Genomic DNA, 15,530 nt, shown 5'->3' on the forward strand with positions numbered 1-15,530 from the left:
GAAAAATAGTGACGTGCACCAATTTACATGATCACAAAACATGCCATGAATCTTTCAAAGAAAACGTTCAGCCTTTAAAAATAATCATCTTATGTAAACATTTTCATTCAAACAATAAGAGATCACATGCCACGATTGTATATAAGGGAACCGTCATTATTTACGGCCTGAGGGGTCAGAGGAATGTGGGGGTCACTCTACATATGGAAACTTCAAGGGGGTTACTCAAAATGTAGAGAGAAAGAAGGGGGGTACTCAACTTATTGTGGGAAATAAATTGCAAAAGCTTTCAGACTGCACCATTGCACACATCAGTTTCAAAAAAAATTCCATGCAAGATAGGGGACAGCCCCTCTGACATTTTCGCTAAGCATATCACGTATTCCCCCCCCCCTGTGCCTTCAAATTCTGCTAAGTCAGATATCTTAGTGAAAACCCTGTCATGATACACATCAATACTATGTGCAGGGGCGGGGGATCAATCAACATTTTTGAGTTAGAGAGGGGTTCACTCAAATTCATTTTGGTTGGTTTGTGTGTGGGGGGTCACTCGAAATTTTGGAGTTTCTGACGAAATTCCTACATAAACCCCAGGCCGTAAATAATGACGGCTTTCTTATAGAGATCACAAGTACATTTATACGGTTGACAAACATTTACAAATGCCGAGATATAGTCAGTATTTTTATCGAAAAAAAAGAGTTATATCAGTAATGAAACATATATACATAAAGAGGCATCGCTTGTTTAGCAGGGGAATTTATCGATAGTTTGCCCAACAGACTCCCGTGTATTGTGATTTTATTTTTAAAATGGCGACCCCCCATTATAATTTCTCTCCAGTCCCTTACCAAGATCAGCGGCAAGAGTCAGAGTTCAGAAAATTTGTAAAATGAACGCAAAATGTATACCACGCACCCTTTTACATCAACAATAAATAAATAAATGTAAATTTTTCTTGTCACTCGAAATTGTTTATTCGGTTTCAATTTCGTACTGCTGCAGAGGTTCAGCCATCAGAAATTGTACGAACCACGTCGTAGAGGCTGGGATTTCAAGGACAGGCGGGAACTGTGGTTGTAGTTCTAATAATTCTAATAATAACTGATAATTTGCCAGAATTATTTGGGAATCTGGAATCTTCAGCTGGGATATCCAACTAAAACAGTATTTGAATTAAGGCGTTACAACAAATATTTTAAGTTAGGCGCCCTCTACGCCAGCATTGCCTTCTCATTTGTTTTTACACGTTACCAGCGGCTGTCAATACTTCAAATTTACCCTTCTCCCACGAAAGGCACACAGCAGTCTTCCTCAGAAGATTCACTGGTGCTGACTGAATATCAAAATGGCATTTTGTAAAATGTAATTTTTATTTAAATTACTCTAAATGATATTAGTCCAGGGCAATCTTGACTGAGCCAGTGTCATTAATGAGGGCAAAACAATACAAAAGGAATAAGCATCCAAAATGATCACCTTGTCACCAGATCATTTTCTCCATGTGTGCCCTTCTCATGAGAAAGTCTTACCTTTAAGGGGTAGATTTCGGGGGTGGGGGCTGGAGAATTTTTCAGAAAAGGGTTGCTGGCCATTTATAGGGGATGAAATTGTCTGCCAGTGACCAGGAAAAAGAAATTGCTTGAAGGAAGGTTGTAAGACAATAAATTTGTTACCTTTTGCCTGGAGATAATAGAACATGTCTTCTGTAGTCTGGTATTTAATTATGGTCAAGGTTCATGGCGTAAATATACAAGTTAGCATACGTATACAAGCAGAGATCTGAGATTGCCTGGATGTGTACTTAAATTCTGTTTATTTGCAAGTTGTTTACAACATTATTGCTTTCTTGAACTCTAAAAAGCTAAATACTTCAAGAAACTTCAGTTTAATAATTTTCTATAACGTTTTAAGAAATAGCAAATGTCTTGAAATGCTTGGAATCTTCAAACAAAAGTTCAAACTCTAGAAATTTGTTTGACATTTGAAAATGATCAACAGACCTAATTTTGTGATGTATAAGTTTTAGTATCTGAATCTGATTATCTGTAGGAACCAGCAAAGTGAACTACATCAGCTGTTTCTAAGATTTATGACTAACATTTGAAAAAAACTTGATGAAAATTGCAGATACATAGGGGTAACATTTGTCATGATTTGTATATCATACACAAATATCATGAATGGTAAATACATTGTGCATATTTGACGTTTTATTCAACAAAATAAAGTTAAACTGAACTCTGACCTTACAGAAAAAATAAAAGGCCTTACACTACTTTCTAATGTTTATCTTTAATATGTCCAACAAAGTTGTACACTCGCTTCCCAAACTAAATATGCTTTTAGCACATTAGTTACAATGATATAGTGTTTCTCAACAGAATTAGGTGCAATGATAACTATCATCATCAAAACCGGCCTGAAATCTTAACACGCACTCTTCTTAAACCTTGAGGCAGATTATAGCTGTTGCTATTGGCTACAACTTTGCTCAGTCATCATACTATATAATGTAGTGACAATCTCAGTTTCAAATTTTTCATAAAACCAGTATAAACAGCATGCAATCCAACTGGACAAGAAGATTCCAAGAACTGGGAACAATTTAAAATTTTACAAAAGTGGCCTAGTGGCCGATATAGATACACTGTGTTATGTAGAGAATAACTATCTTTGACATGTGTTGATGAAGAAGGTGGAAGTCTTTGATACGTCATTTCAGTGGTTAGAGAAAATATGGCAAAAATTGCCCCAAAATTACAAAATTGTACATATCATCATAATTTGAATATATAACATTTTGCTAATCCCTATGAACACTGTATACCAAATATAAGAGCTGTCAGACAAGCGGTTTTTGGTGAAAAAAAAATGTGACCAAAAATGACAAAAGTTGCCTTTAAAATACAAATATGCAAATTTTACTGTGATTTGAGAAAACTTGAGTGAGGTCACTCCAAGTGAACTGCATATCAAATTTCAAAGCAATCAGACTTGCTGTTTCAGAGGAGAAGGCGATTGTTGATAGACAACGTACAGACGATGATGGAAAATCTGCCTATTTGATAAGATTGTTCACATTGCTGACAGCGGAGCTAAAACAAGAATACAAATACAATGCAAATTCCACCATGACTTGACCAACTTCAGTTTCTCAAATCATGAATGGTGACAGATGACTTGCAGGCAACTGGCAACTACTGATAATCCACCTATCTGATGAACTGCGTGCCCTTGACAGCTGAGCTGAAAAGATACAGCTAACAGAACTTCAACAGGAGTTCATGTTCGCTCACAGTAGGTTAAGGTCAAACTCCTGTTTCAAAATTTGTTTGTGAGAAGTATCAAGTTTTCCTTTTACGTCATCACTGATCAATATGAAACTATTTTTGAAGTATGGATGTCTTGGCTGGACACATTGTAATTGTAGATGATAAAACACATCACGTGTCTGGTATCTCGTTGGAACCCATATGTTAGCTTTATCAGGATACAAATATCTCTCTTTGTGTTTCAAAATCAAATCAAATGGTTTGATTTTCACTCTAGTTGCAAAATGAAGATTGCAAGTTGGGCAAAGTGCTTTTTTGTCTGCCACCTCATCAACAAACACCACAATAAATGGGTTATTATTGTGATAATATTCGGTAAATGGATGTGACATATTAACTGGCAAAGGATCCACTACATGTTCAATGTCAGGCTTACTTTTTGCTTGTCTGCTTCTTTGGCCTGGTTTTTTTCCTGCCCCTTTTGGAAGGCTTCCCCTATATAATGCACTAAGTACAGGGTTTCTTTTGTTTTTCTCAGCCCACTCAACATATTGCCTGAGTACATTCATATCCTCAGCTGCTGCAACAGTATGTTCACAAATGTGCATACTTTTGAAATACTGACATTCACACTCCATTTTTCCACCTTTTGAATATATTACATGGACAAAGGGACTACCTTTGTCACTTGAAGATTCACCCTGGGCATTTCTGATGACAATTCTGCTGTCATCAGTTTTAGCACCTGGTGGTTTAGTTACCCCATTATTCTGAATTATTTTTTCAGCATTTTTCCAAATTTTATTGATGGTGTTTGCTGATAGGGGAAGATTTACTTGACTTGAGGAAATTGATAACTTAACACCAGAGGGTTCAACATGACTTGGGACCTCAGTTAACATTGGTTCAACAACTAGTGGAGCACTAAGAAATTTCTTTAGGTGTTTCTTTCTTTGGTCTGCCATCATTCCATGCCAAACATTTGGTTCTACTTCAAATGATCGATATTCTTCACTCAGCCTATACTGACCACACTTATAAATTGCTTTAGTGGCTTCTTCATATTGCATTTTGACTAAATCAAACTGCTGCTCATTGACTGTGGCCCAGTCATGTTTATCCCAATTACCTTGCAATTTACTGAGTTTATTCATGGATTCAACTCTGTTTTGAGTATATGGCTGTGCCGGTATCCCCAGTCCAGCCTTTTCCCTAACAGGCTGTATCATTTTTGTCATTATTTTTTCAGCTTTTGATTTTATAAAGTAACTGTAGAATAGTGGGGGTACATTTTTTGTTGCATTTTTCTCCATTTCATTCCATTTTTCTCCTAGGATGAGAAGAGTTTCTTGAAACTCGCATTCATTTTCAGCATCTACAAGTCCTTTGTAATAAGTATCCCCAACCTGTTTCCCAAAAATATCATGTTCAATTTCACGAGCAACAGAAAGTGGGAACTTCAGGTCACTTAACTTTCTTTTTATGTTGTCTTTCATATGATTATGGCACAAAAGATGACCAATATTCCCACCAATTCCCTTCTTGAAACCATTATATGTGGCGGGGTCATCATCTGTACCAAAAAATTGAATGTTTTTCAGCAAGGGATTATTCCCAACCATTTCACTGGCCAGAAATTGGAAGGCCTCCTCATCTTTTGAAAAATGCACTAAGTCTGGTCCTTTGAAAGTTGGATGCTTTCCAGTTCTGCAACTAATGAGACTTAGGTTTTCAAATACAGTATTTGTCACATAAAAATCACCCAAGTTATAGGTCATGTCAATACTCAATATTGAACATTTTCTTGGATTGGTACAAAAGCGCTCAATATCAGTGAGTTGTTGCTGTGTAAAATTCACGCCCATTGGGTTTTCACCAAGCTTTATGTTTCTAACATATGGATCACCTTGAACCCTTTGTTCCTGTTGCTGCCTGATTACAGCACTTAACCAATCTGAGCTACGCTCAGCTAACTTTCTGGAACGATTTATATTGTAAATTTGTGTTCTATTACGGGGCTCTGCAGAAGCACTTTCAGAGTGCAAAACCCCACCACTTGCTGTAAACTGATGTTTGTAAACAGTAGCAGGGTTACTGGTTTCCAGTTTTGTTTTCATGTCTTCCATTTTGCTGCTTTGGGTGGCAATGTAGGGTCTATCAGTTTTTGAATTTCCATGTGGCCTTAGTTGCCAACATCCAGTTTCACCATCTAACCAAAAGTAGTGGCATAAATATATTCTTTCCAATGAATTAGTCATAATTTGCTTCAAAGTTATGATATTTCTGCGATAAAAAGTATTGTTCTTAGCTTCTGCATAAGCCCTGGTGACTTTATACACACTATCCAAAGAAACTGGCTCCCTAACATATTTACTCCCCTTTCTGACATTTATATATGCATTTAAGGGCCTACCACTATCTGAAAACTTAACTAAAGCCTCCCTAGCATTGTACATCCCCGAATCAGATTTATCAATGTAATAATGCTTAGATGGATTACCCTTGCAGTTCCATGCTCCACAATTACTACTGGTTGTTACATCACTCAATGGTACATATTTATTGTCAAATCTATACAAACAGCCTTGTGGAATTCCATCGCGAAAAGGTGGGCCCTGTGGCCGCTTGAGGATGGGTGATGTACATTCTGTGTTGAGGACCAGTTTTGCAAGTTCAGGCACAGAAAGAGATTTGTGGGTTTCTGAACTTTCCCTCCAGTCTGCATTCCCATCAGCTAATTCTGTACTTCTGGAAAAGAGAGCACATTGCCAGACAGTTAGACATGTGACTTTTGAGATTTTAATGCAATAAAATAATCGCAATCATACCAATCCATAATCCAATAACACTAGGTCAAAATTTGTAAGACAATAGTTGTAAACATAGACACAAAACAGCACAGAACAGACAGTAAATAGACGGTACACAAACAAAGTCAAATTCATGAAAGAAAGATATATGGACCTCTGGCCAAAAGACCAAGAAGTGATGTCAGGTGTTTCGAAAATAGTAAGGGCATCCTGCCCCACATGTGGCACCCGCCATATATCAATCTGTAAGTCAGATAGGTAGTGGTCACTAAGGCCCCATGTCACCGATGCCAATGCCATCAGTGATCATTGTCGAAGAGAGATATCGTATTTATCAACCAGCTTGCGATACCTGCCAAAAAAGCGTTTGAATGTAGAGACAAGTCTTGCTCTGGTGTAACCTTGATTTAACAGTTTGAAAGAGAGATGGCCATGTCTCTCTACAAAATCACCATATGAACTGCATGCTCTTGCATATCGAATAAGCTGGGAAATGTATACCCCATAAGCAGGTGAGAGTGGATATTACTGATGAGGTTTGGAAAATTAATTATACTAAAGTTGAAATCATCTCTCTTGTCATATAGCCTAGTAGAAAGGTGACCATTAGAGTCAAATTCAAGTAAAATGTCCAGATATGAAGCAGAAGAGGCCGTTTCTGTAGTTTCTTTAATCTCCAATTCTGGAGGATAAATCATAGCGAGATATTTACTGAATTCAGAGTTATTCAATTGTATACCAAATTAATTAGCCACTTGTCATTGCTCTCTTTGATTAGGCATCATTTTGTTTGAAATAACTGGAAAATAAAAGTAGGTCATGAGAATGAGAATTCAAGTTCAAATCTTGTAATGTCAACAGAGTAAAATGGAATCCTAAAAGGCAGCACATTTACTTCATCAAGGTAAGACACACAATGTGTATCTATGTATATTACCTATGATGACTGACATGGTCCCTTACACTTGACTGGTTCAACTCTGTAGCCAAATTCTTGCTTTGTGTAATTTTTTGCCTCTTTGGCTGAACTACTTTCTTCACTGGAGAAATGTCAGAAACTTCTGATATTTCAGAACTACTTATTAGATTTATTACTTCACTTATACTATCAGCTTGTTCTGTCTTCTGTAACTGCAGAAACATTAAATGCAGTAGATGCATTAAGAAAATACTGACATGTATATATAACCTTGCTTAGCATAAACGTACATGTGTGGGAAATATGGAACCATAGTTGCGGTTTACAGGGTTGATACAACATAAGATATAATTATGGACTATGTCTTCTTGTCAAACATCAGAACTCACACACAACAATTCTAACTAGCAAATAAAAGTTAGATAACACTCTAATTTGTTAGAAAATGACCTTTTCTGATCATCTGACTCAAACATGACTGGGATATAGTTTAAGAATGGAGTAGAGTTCTAGTCACTTGAATCTTAGTCTGCAATACAGGTGCAGCCCACCAAGATGGTCGAATGGGGAAACAGAGCAAGTGGGTGCGCAGGTGAGTTACATATCCAGTCTGCAGGGAAGATTTGCAGCTCCTTGAGTGGGGAGTAACAGGCCTCACTTACGGTGAATTGATCACAAGAAAAACAAAAATGACCTGCTCTGTAATGCTATTGCTAGACATTGACCGATTGTAAGAAGCTGGGGTGAGGGAGATATAAAGTAAACTCACTATGTTTGTTTTGTCATAACTCCACAAAGTTTAGCAAATTCAAAGACATTTCCATTGGAAAAAAATAATTCACACCTGAATTCATATTGTGGTTGCCCTTATGACCCTACTGTTTGATTATTTGACTTGGGCATGTAAATGATTTGATAATAGGTGATTGCAAAAGGCTGCATTGAGTAAAGATTTACTCAAACTTTTCAAAAAGTTCATTGTTAAAACTCAAAACATTTACTTACACAAATATTAAGTGGGGAGCTTTTGTGCTGTGGAGTGGGGATCAGACTAGTGGGTAAGAGGGGATAATTTTTATATCATAGTCGGAGGGCAGTTCAAATAACTTGAAAACAACTTGTTAGATGCATTACTTACAACAGTGCAAGACTGATCATCATCACTTGAAATACTAATGATCTCCATGTCTTCCATGATGACTGATGAGTATTACAGATACAGAGCAGTTCTTGCCACAGTCGACCTATAACATGAGATCAGATTTGAGCTTCTATTACAACTGTCAGACTGAGTGCTGATTTTAATATTCAAAATGTTTTAGCCACACAAATAAAAAATTTCAGTGCAGAAGAAAGCATTTAGTAGCACATTGGCAGTGTACATACGATTGGCCCTAGTGTAACTAGTATGTCATAGTTGTGATCAGGCAGGCTCAATAGCATCTTGAGTATAGGTATTTTCTTGAGGAAAAAAAGGCTTTAGCCAAACATAACTCTTGCAAAACAATGTATGTTTATTTAAATTATTCACTGTTTGAGAGTATTCATTGTTTTAATGATTATGATAACATATTTGAGCACAGATATATTTTCATTTCATATTTTGATATCATCAAGAAATGTCTGGTGATGATCACTTCTACATCATTAAACTGGTGGAAACTGCAAAAGTATTAAAATCATTCAGAATCACATAATTTCTTCCATAAGTTATAGCAGTTTGATAATAGACCGAATGAACAATGTTAATGAATTGTTGCTTTGTTGTTTACATGCAAAATTGCAATTCACAAACGTGATGATTTGACAATGGATATGCTTACTGCAATTACTGTTGACAATTATCCTTTGTGATGACTCTCAATAAAGTTTAATTTAAAACTGACTGTCAAGCTGAATGTTATTTAAATTGGAAGGCACAAAATGTACCTTTCACCTATTTGACCACCCTAGGTGGTTTCTTTTGAACCATAATTGTGTACTTAAGGGGTCTTCATGCATTACATCATGTGATGAGATGACCTAGACTTGACCTTTCAGAAAACCTCAGTTTTTCTCCTTTTCCTTCGTACTATGACTCCATTTGTGAAAGTTTCCTTTAAAACTATGGTTTTTACTATCAAATTGAGTAGTTGCAGGCCAAATTTTGATTCAAGCAAACAAGGTAATCGAACAGCAACATCGTTTGTCTTTTACGAACCAGCGAATTTGTAACTTTGTAGAAAGCAGAGTAAACTGTTTCAACATCTCACAACTTTTTATTGTTAGCTGTAGGGCAGCTGTTCCGTTGAGGAGGAACCAGGGCAGCACTGCGGTCTAAAAATTCATTAGCCACTATGTTCGCCAAACTGGATTTTTGTAGCCATTTTTAACTTTCTGTAGCATTTGGCTAATTGGCGATCGGGTAGCGGGAGCCCTGCGTCGAAGTATTTCTATCCAGTTCTAGGCTAAAATTTTTAATGGAATGAAAGATTGGAACCAACACAAAGCCCACGGACGCAAAGTCATATAATTAACAACCCATAACGTCACATAACAACGAACACTTTCTGATCAATTTCCCCTTCAAATTAACACCTTCAATCAAAACAACAACGTTGCAGAAAATTGACGTTAAAAAGCAGAATGCTTACCAGGATCAGGGGCAGTGAAAGGAGTTACGGACACGTGGTTTCTTGAATGACAAGGAGCACCACGCATGCGCGAGACTTGCATTTATTGTCGGTAATTTATTTTCGTAATCTTATATTTTCAGTCATTTTCGCAGTAACAATATCATTCCAATAATTTTTTTTTGCTAACCAAAAAGTATTAACCCAATTTCAATTTCGTGTGAGAATCCTGGCAGGCAAATACCGACCATGTCGTAGAGGCCGGGAGGTGATTTCATTTTTTTTTATTTTCACATAATTGGCCCGTTATTGCTAGTTTATGGCTCGTTCTATTTAGTTCTAGCTCGTTATTGCTCGTTACTGCTCGTTTCCGCTCGATACTGGTTATTATTTCTGTGGTGTAGCTCGTTACTGGTAACGGGCTGCACCATGTCCAAACATGCCATAGAGGGCGTGATTCCAGGATTGGCGGGAAGTGCGCTTGTAGGTCAATATCTGGAAAGGTCATATTTTTTTGGGTCGTTATGGGTCGTTATTGGCTCGTTCTGTCTTGTTCTGGGTCGTTATTGCTCGTTACTGGTCGTTACTACTCGTTATGGCTAGATACTACATTTACAAACACCCCTGTAAGTTCACCGATTATTTTCAATGCACGCACTGCCAAAGGAAAGTTATACACGGGCTGTGTACCTCTATCGTGACCTCTTTCTTGGTTCCTTCAGGCGTTTGACAGGCGTTTCCTCGGTTTTAATGTAGGAGACGTTTGTAACGCCGATGAACATTTGAAATGTGTCGAATTTAGCAGTTTTATATTGGCATTTTCCAAAGAACGTAGATTTTACAACCCGATACAGCAGAAAATTGTATTGTTGTGTTTTCAGTTCAACCGCCAAGGTATTCGGCTATGCAGACATCGACTCAGCCGAGTCCAATATTACTGCAGCAATGAAAATCATACCGTGTCAGTATACAATGTCATGTTAAAAAAAGAAACGAAAGTGCGATCAGTGACCTGCCACCACAGGCCAGTGATATCATCACATGTTAAGCTATTATTTCGGACTAATGACGTCACCTTGACGATCGAACCTCCCATCTCAGTCCACAGGCGTTTGGCACATTGCTGGGATAATAATCGTATTTAATATGTAGAATGTCTATATACGACTTGATTATTCAATAAAAGAATCACCGTACGTGATATTAGTGTATGCCTATAGGCCTACATGTTGACTGGCATTGTACCTATGGCTGCCTGGCTCGGGCCCGGCGAACGCACTGCATAATCATCAATGTGTAGAATGTCTACATGACTTCATTATTTATTAAAGAATAACGGTACGTGATATTACTGTACATGTCAGCTAGCTTAACCGAGCGGCTGTAGAGCTCTGCAGGGCTTGGGCCCGGCTTTGGCCCGTTGTCCACTGCTGCACAGACAGGAAGTGAAGGTGAGAAAGTAATTCACAGCCCGATTTCATAAATCAGCGAAATTCACGAACTCTGAGCGTTTCCGGTGATAAAAACTGGTCAACGGTCAGATGGTTGCATAAACAATCGATCGACTGGCCTCTTTTGCCTAAAATCATACCTTACCCTATGCTACTGGCGAGAAATTGTCCTGAAATCGGCTGGGCACACCAACCCAGCGCCGGCCATTTTGAATGAGCTGCATTAAATGTACGCGTCCAATGAGAGAAGAGCAATGACGTCATCTGCCAAGGGTTGTATGCACAGGCGCATACATTTAATGCAGCTCATTCAAAATGGCCGGCGCTGGGTTGGTGTGCCCAGCCGATTTCAGGACAATTTCTCGCCAGTAGCATAGGGTAAGGTATGATTTTAGGCAAAAGAGGCCAGTCGATCGATTGTTTATGCAACCATCTGACCGTTGACCAGTTTTTATCACCGGAAACGCTCAGAGTTCGTGAATTTCGCTGATTTATGAAATCGGGCTGTGAATTACTTTCTCACCTTCACTTCCTGTCTGTGCGGCAGTGGACAATGGGCAAAAGCCGGGCCCAAGCCCTGCAGAGCTCTACAGCCGCTCGGTTAAGCTAGCTGACATGTAAAGTAATATCACGCACCGTTATTCTTTAATAAATAATGAAGTCATGTAGACATTCTACACATTGATGATTATGCAGTGCGTTCGTCGGGCCCGAGCAAGGCAGCCATAGGTACAATGCCAGTCAACATGTAGGCCTATATAGGCCTACACTAATATCACGTACGGTGATTCTTTTATTGAATAATCAAGTCGTATATAGACATTCTACATATTAAATACGATTATTATCCCAGCAGTGTGCCAAACGCCTGTGTCTCAGACTAGTCGGTCTATAAATAACAATGACGTTTTCCACAGAGGCTACAGTGAACCCCTCTTGCCACAACAGGCTTGTGGTATTTTAGGGATGGACCATTAGATCTTGGGAGGGGGTGGTCAAAACAGAAAAAAAAAATTTCAGAGCAGAAAGTTAGGAAAAAAAAATCTTCAAACTAGTTTGCAAAATAAAAAATAAATAAATAAGAAGACAAAGGCGTAAAAAAAACTTCTGCAAAAGTCTTTAAAATTTTGAATTTTTTTTAGATTTTACCGACAGTAAGCAACTTTCTGTATTTTTAATACATCCTCCCGGCACATTGTTTAATTTTAATTTATACATTTAGAGTGACTGTATCCCTCATACTGGAAGTTGTGATTATCTTATCTTTTCAGGACTTTTGTATTCTGATCACTTGAAAATTATGAAATTATAGAGCCTGTTTTCTACTTGTTTCCTGCGTACAAACCAAGCAGGTACTTTAGGTAAAACATTGAAACTATGGTATGGTTGTCAAGACAGAAAGTTGTATTTGCCTTTTAAGATCAAGGTAAAACAGATGCAGGCCACATCAGTTTCATTTTTTTCACAGCATTTTATTACAATGATGAATGCAAGAATGGGTGAACAAGTAGAAACACGTCAATAATGATAAAACAACATATCAAGTCATTATGTATTATTTTGCTTTTAAAAAGGCATTTTCAATTCTTTTTTCTCAAAAAACAGCCTCAAATAACAACAGCAACACATGTTTTAACATTCAACAATACACTACGTAGAATGCCATCTATCCAACAATTCCCAACACAAAAACACATAAAAGGTTGAACTTTGAAAGTTTCTCGATAGCAAATACTGAATAAATCTGCATGGTTAATCGTTTTTGTGTAGCAAATTTCAAAGAAATTGGACAAGCCCTTTCAGAGAATACAGATTTTTTGACCATGAATGGCATAAATTGCCCAAAAAAGACAAATATTGAAATTTCACACATCTATACACATGCAATCAATTTGGACATGCTGCTACAGAGAAATAGATGTTTTGATCAAAAAAGGGCAACAATTGCTCTAAAAACACAAATATGCAATTTCACTATATTATTTAGCTTATTTTAGCTTCTCAGCTTGTCAAAATCAATTGTAAATCATGAGATATGCATGATGTTTGGTGGGGTGAATGTAGGCATTTCACCACGCAGTAGAAAGGGAAGCCAGGAAACCAAAATAGTCAATTTTCTAAACTATACGAAGCTACTAAGGAGCAAGAAGACCATGTTTCAGAGGAAGATGTGTAATCCGAAAAAAATGCTCCAAAGTGCCACCAAATAACACCATTTTTATCTCTATTTTTCAAAAGCTCCAACAGCAGGAGGGGGACACCCCCCTCCTGACCTCCCCCGCAAAAATACTCCCCAAGTGCCACCAAATAACACCATTTTAATCTCTATTTTTAAAAGCTCCAACAGCAGCAGGGGGACACCCCTCTCCTGACCTCTTCCCAGTGACCGCTTGCGTGGCCGCTTGTGGTGCTTGGCACCACATGTTTGCCCTCTTTATCTTCAGACAGCGACGAACGAAAAAAAATTATAAATCTGAAAATTTACTCTGAAAAAAAAAAATTTGCACAGCTTATCTCAATTGGAAAAAAAAAATTTCAGAAATTTACAATAGTAAAAAAAAATTTTCACAATTTCATTGTGACCACCCCCCTCCCAAGGTCTAATGGTCCATCCCTTATTAGAATTGAATTGATGTTGCAATATAAAACAACAGAAAATCTGCAAGACAAACTGAAAGGTAAAAGTCACTCTTTAGATGTAAAACTAAACTACGTCAACTCATTCTAAAGTACAACGAAAAAGAGCATTTAAACAACCCTATTGATTCTGTTCTGCAATGATGATTATTTCAGGACGTTTTTGGATTTCAAATTCAATTCAGGCTTACCAAAACTGAATCGCTTAGTTTTTTCTAAGTTTAATTTAGCATTAATTTTGACGGCATGGCAATTTTACAGCCATTTTAGTAAACGGCTGTTTGACACGCACTGCATGACCACAAAACACAGTTACGAGTGGAGTGATACGTACCGGCCGCCGCGTACTATGCATATAAGAAGGGAAGTTGGGAAACGGAATGGCCGTTTTACGCACCCCTCGCCGAGTTTGGGGGCCGATTTCCCTCACAATAAGCCTCACTATATACTAAACCAGCATCGATGGCCTCCAATACATCTTAGAATTCATACCTACAAGCCTCTTTGTGTCAAAAACGACCTTCTGTCCGTTTTTGGGTGCGATTTCCGTGTTTTTGACGTGATCGAAACACTTTCATTCTACAGCTGTGGGCAGGGTCAGACCAGCCGCGCTGTGATTGGCTAATTTTTTTCCGATCGACCCCATGATGACCTCTCTTGTTTTGATCGCTCGTTTGAGGCATAAATACGGCCCGGTGGTTTCAATCGGGTTCGAACTCATGTAGGAAATGAAGGCTACTTCACATCTGCTCTACTAAAGTTGTTTTATATTACGATATGGTGAATAACAGGATCATTGTAGTTATTTTGTTTGGAATAAATGGCGAGACACTGGCGAATCGATATTGCTATGACCCTGTATAAATAAAGCAATTCCACACGTACACATCGTCCGCGTCCATAGATTGGTGGTTTGCGTTTAATGTATAGTAATGTGTAATTTTGTTTCACTGTCTTGTATATAGAGCCGATTTCAGGATTTTAATTCCAAGCGCGCCGTCCTCCCTGTCACAACGCTTGTCCCACTGCGAAACACACACATCCTGTGTAGAAAAAAAACACCAACAAAACACTGCAGACTCACTAGAATGCTTGTACAAAACAGACAGCCGAGAGACACCGAACGAAGTTGATACATCAACACAGATGAGCGGCAACTTAACCACACAGTTGGAAGTCTCAAGTAAAAAACAGTTGGTGAAATGTACCTTCACGTCTCAGAACTCGACATCAGTACATTCGCAGTGAGCACCGTACATGATTCAGTGTCTTCACCACACATCATAACGGGCACATTACAGAGAGTCAAATCCGCCTTTAACTCTATGTTTAAAATTTCGCCAAATTTTCTCCCTGCACAGTTTAATATTGATGAAAGCGTTGCAGATTCAATTTCCTTATATGTGGACCTTTCAATTATGACATTTTGTCATCTGAAAATAGCTATGCGATAATTAATTATTCATATACACAATAGGTGAAAAACACAGTCAACAGCCAAACGATCGTTAACTTGTCATTTCATAAAAATAAGAGGGAAACTCAAAAAAATAAAACGAAAGTTTCATCAGCTGTGTTATCTCAAACACTTTAAGAATTAAAGCGAAATGAAAAAATTAGATTAATGTTTTTTGGTTTTTTTTTTCAGATATATTTTTCATTTTACAACGCGGCAAATAGGCTTGATTTCCCATAGAAAACAATGACGTATAATACACCGAACAGACTGCACACTTCTCGCCGGTGCAAATTCCTCAATTTTGAACGAATAATGATGAAATTGAATGAATAATGATGAATTTCTCCATGAAAATGTTTTATTTGCA

At 37.8% G+C, this 15,530-nt stretch overlaps 1 protein-coding gene across 3 annotated transcripts; it reads right to left on the bottom strand.

Annotated features, from left to right (window-relative positions):
- Positions 1-1,799: 1,799 nt before the first annotated feature.
- On the bottom strand, positions 1,800-10,147 carry LOC139140032 (uncharacterized). Of its 3 annotated transcripts, XM_070709022.1 has the most exons (4): positions 9,638-10,147; positions 8,143-8,248; positions 7,023-7,216; positions 1,800-6,023 (listed from the first exon to the last, which is right to left on the bottom strand). In XM_070709022.1, exons 2-4 carry the CDS (start codon positions 8,197-8,199, stop codon positions 3,296-3,298), a joined length of 2,979 nt encoding a protein of 992 aa, XP_070565123.1. In that variant the 5' UTR covers positions 8,200-8,248; positions 9,638-10,147; the 3' UTR covers positions 1,800-3,295. The 3 variants fall into 3 exon arrangements, with proteins under 3 accessions (XP_070565123.1, XP_070565126.1, XP_070565124.1); XM_070709025.1 differs by lacking the exon at positions 7,023-7,216 and having other exon boundaries at positions 1,800-6,020; XM_070709023.1 differs by lacking the exon at positions 7,023-7,216.
- Between the last annotated feature and the right edge of the window lie 5,383 nt (positions 10,148-15,530).

Source organism: Ptychodera flava, chromosome 9, assembly GCF_041260155.1.
Source record: "Ptychodera flava strain L36383 chromosome 9, AS_Pfla_20210202, whole genome shotgun sequence".
Taxonomy (NCBI): Eukaryota; Metazoa; Hemichordata; class Enteropneusta; family Ptychoderidae; genus Ptychodera; species Ptychodera flava.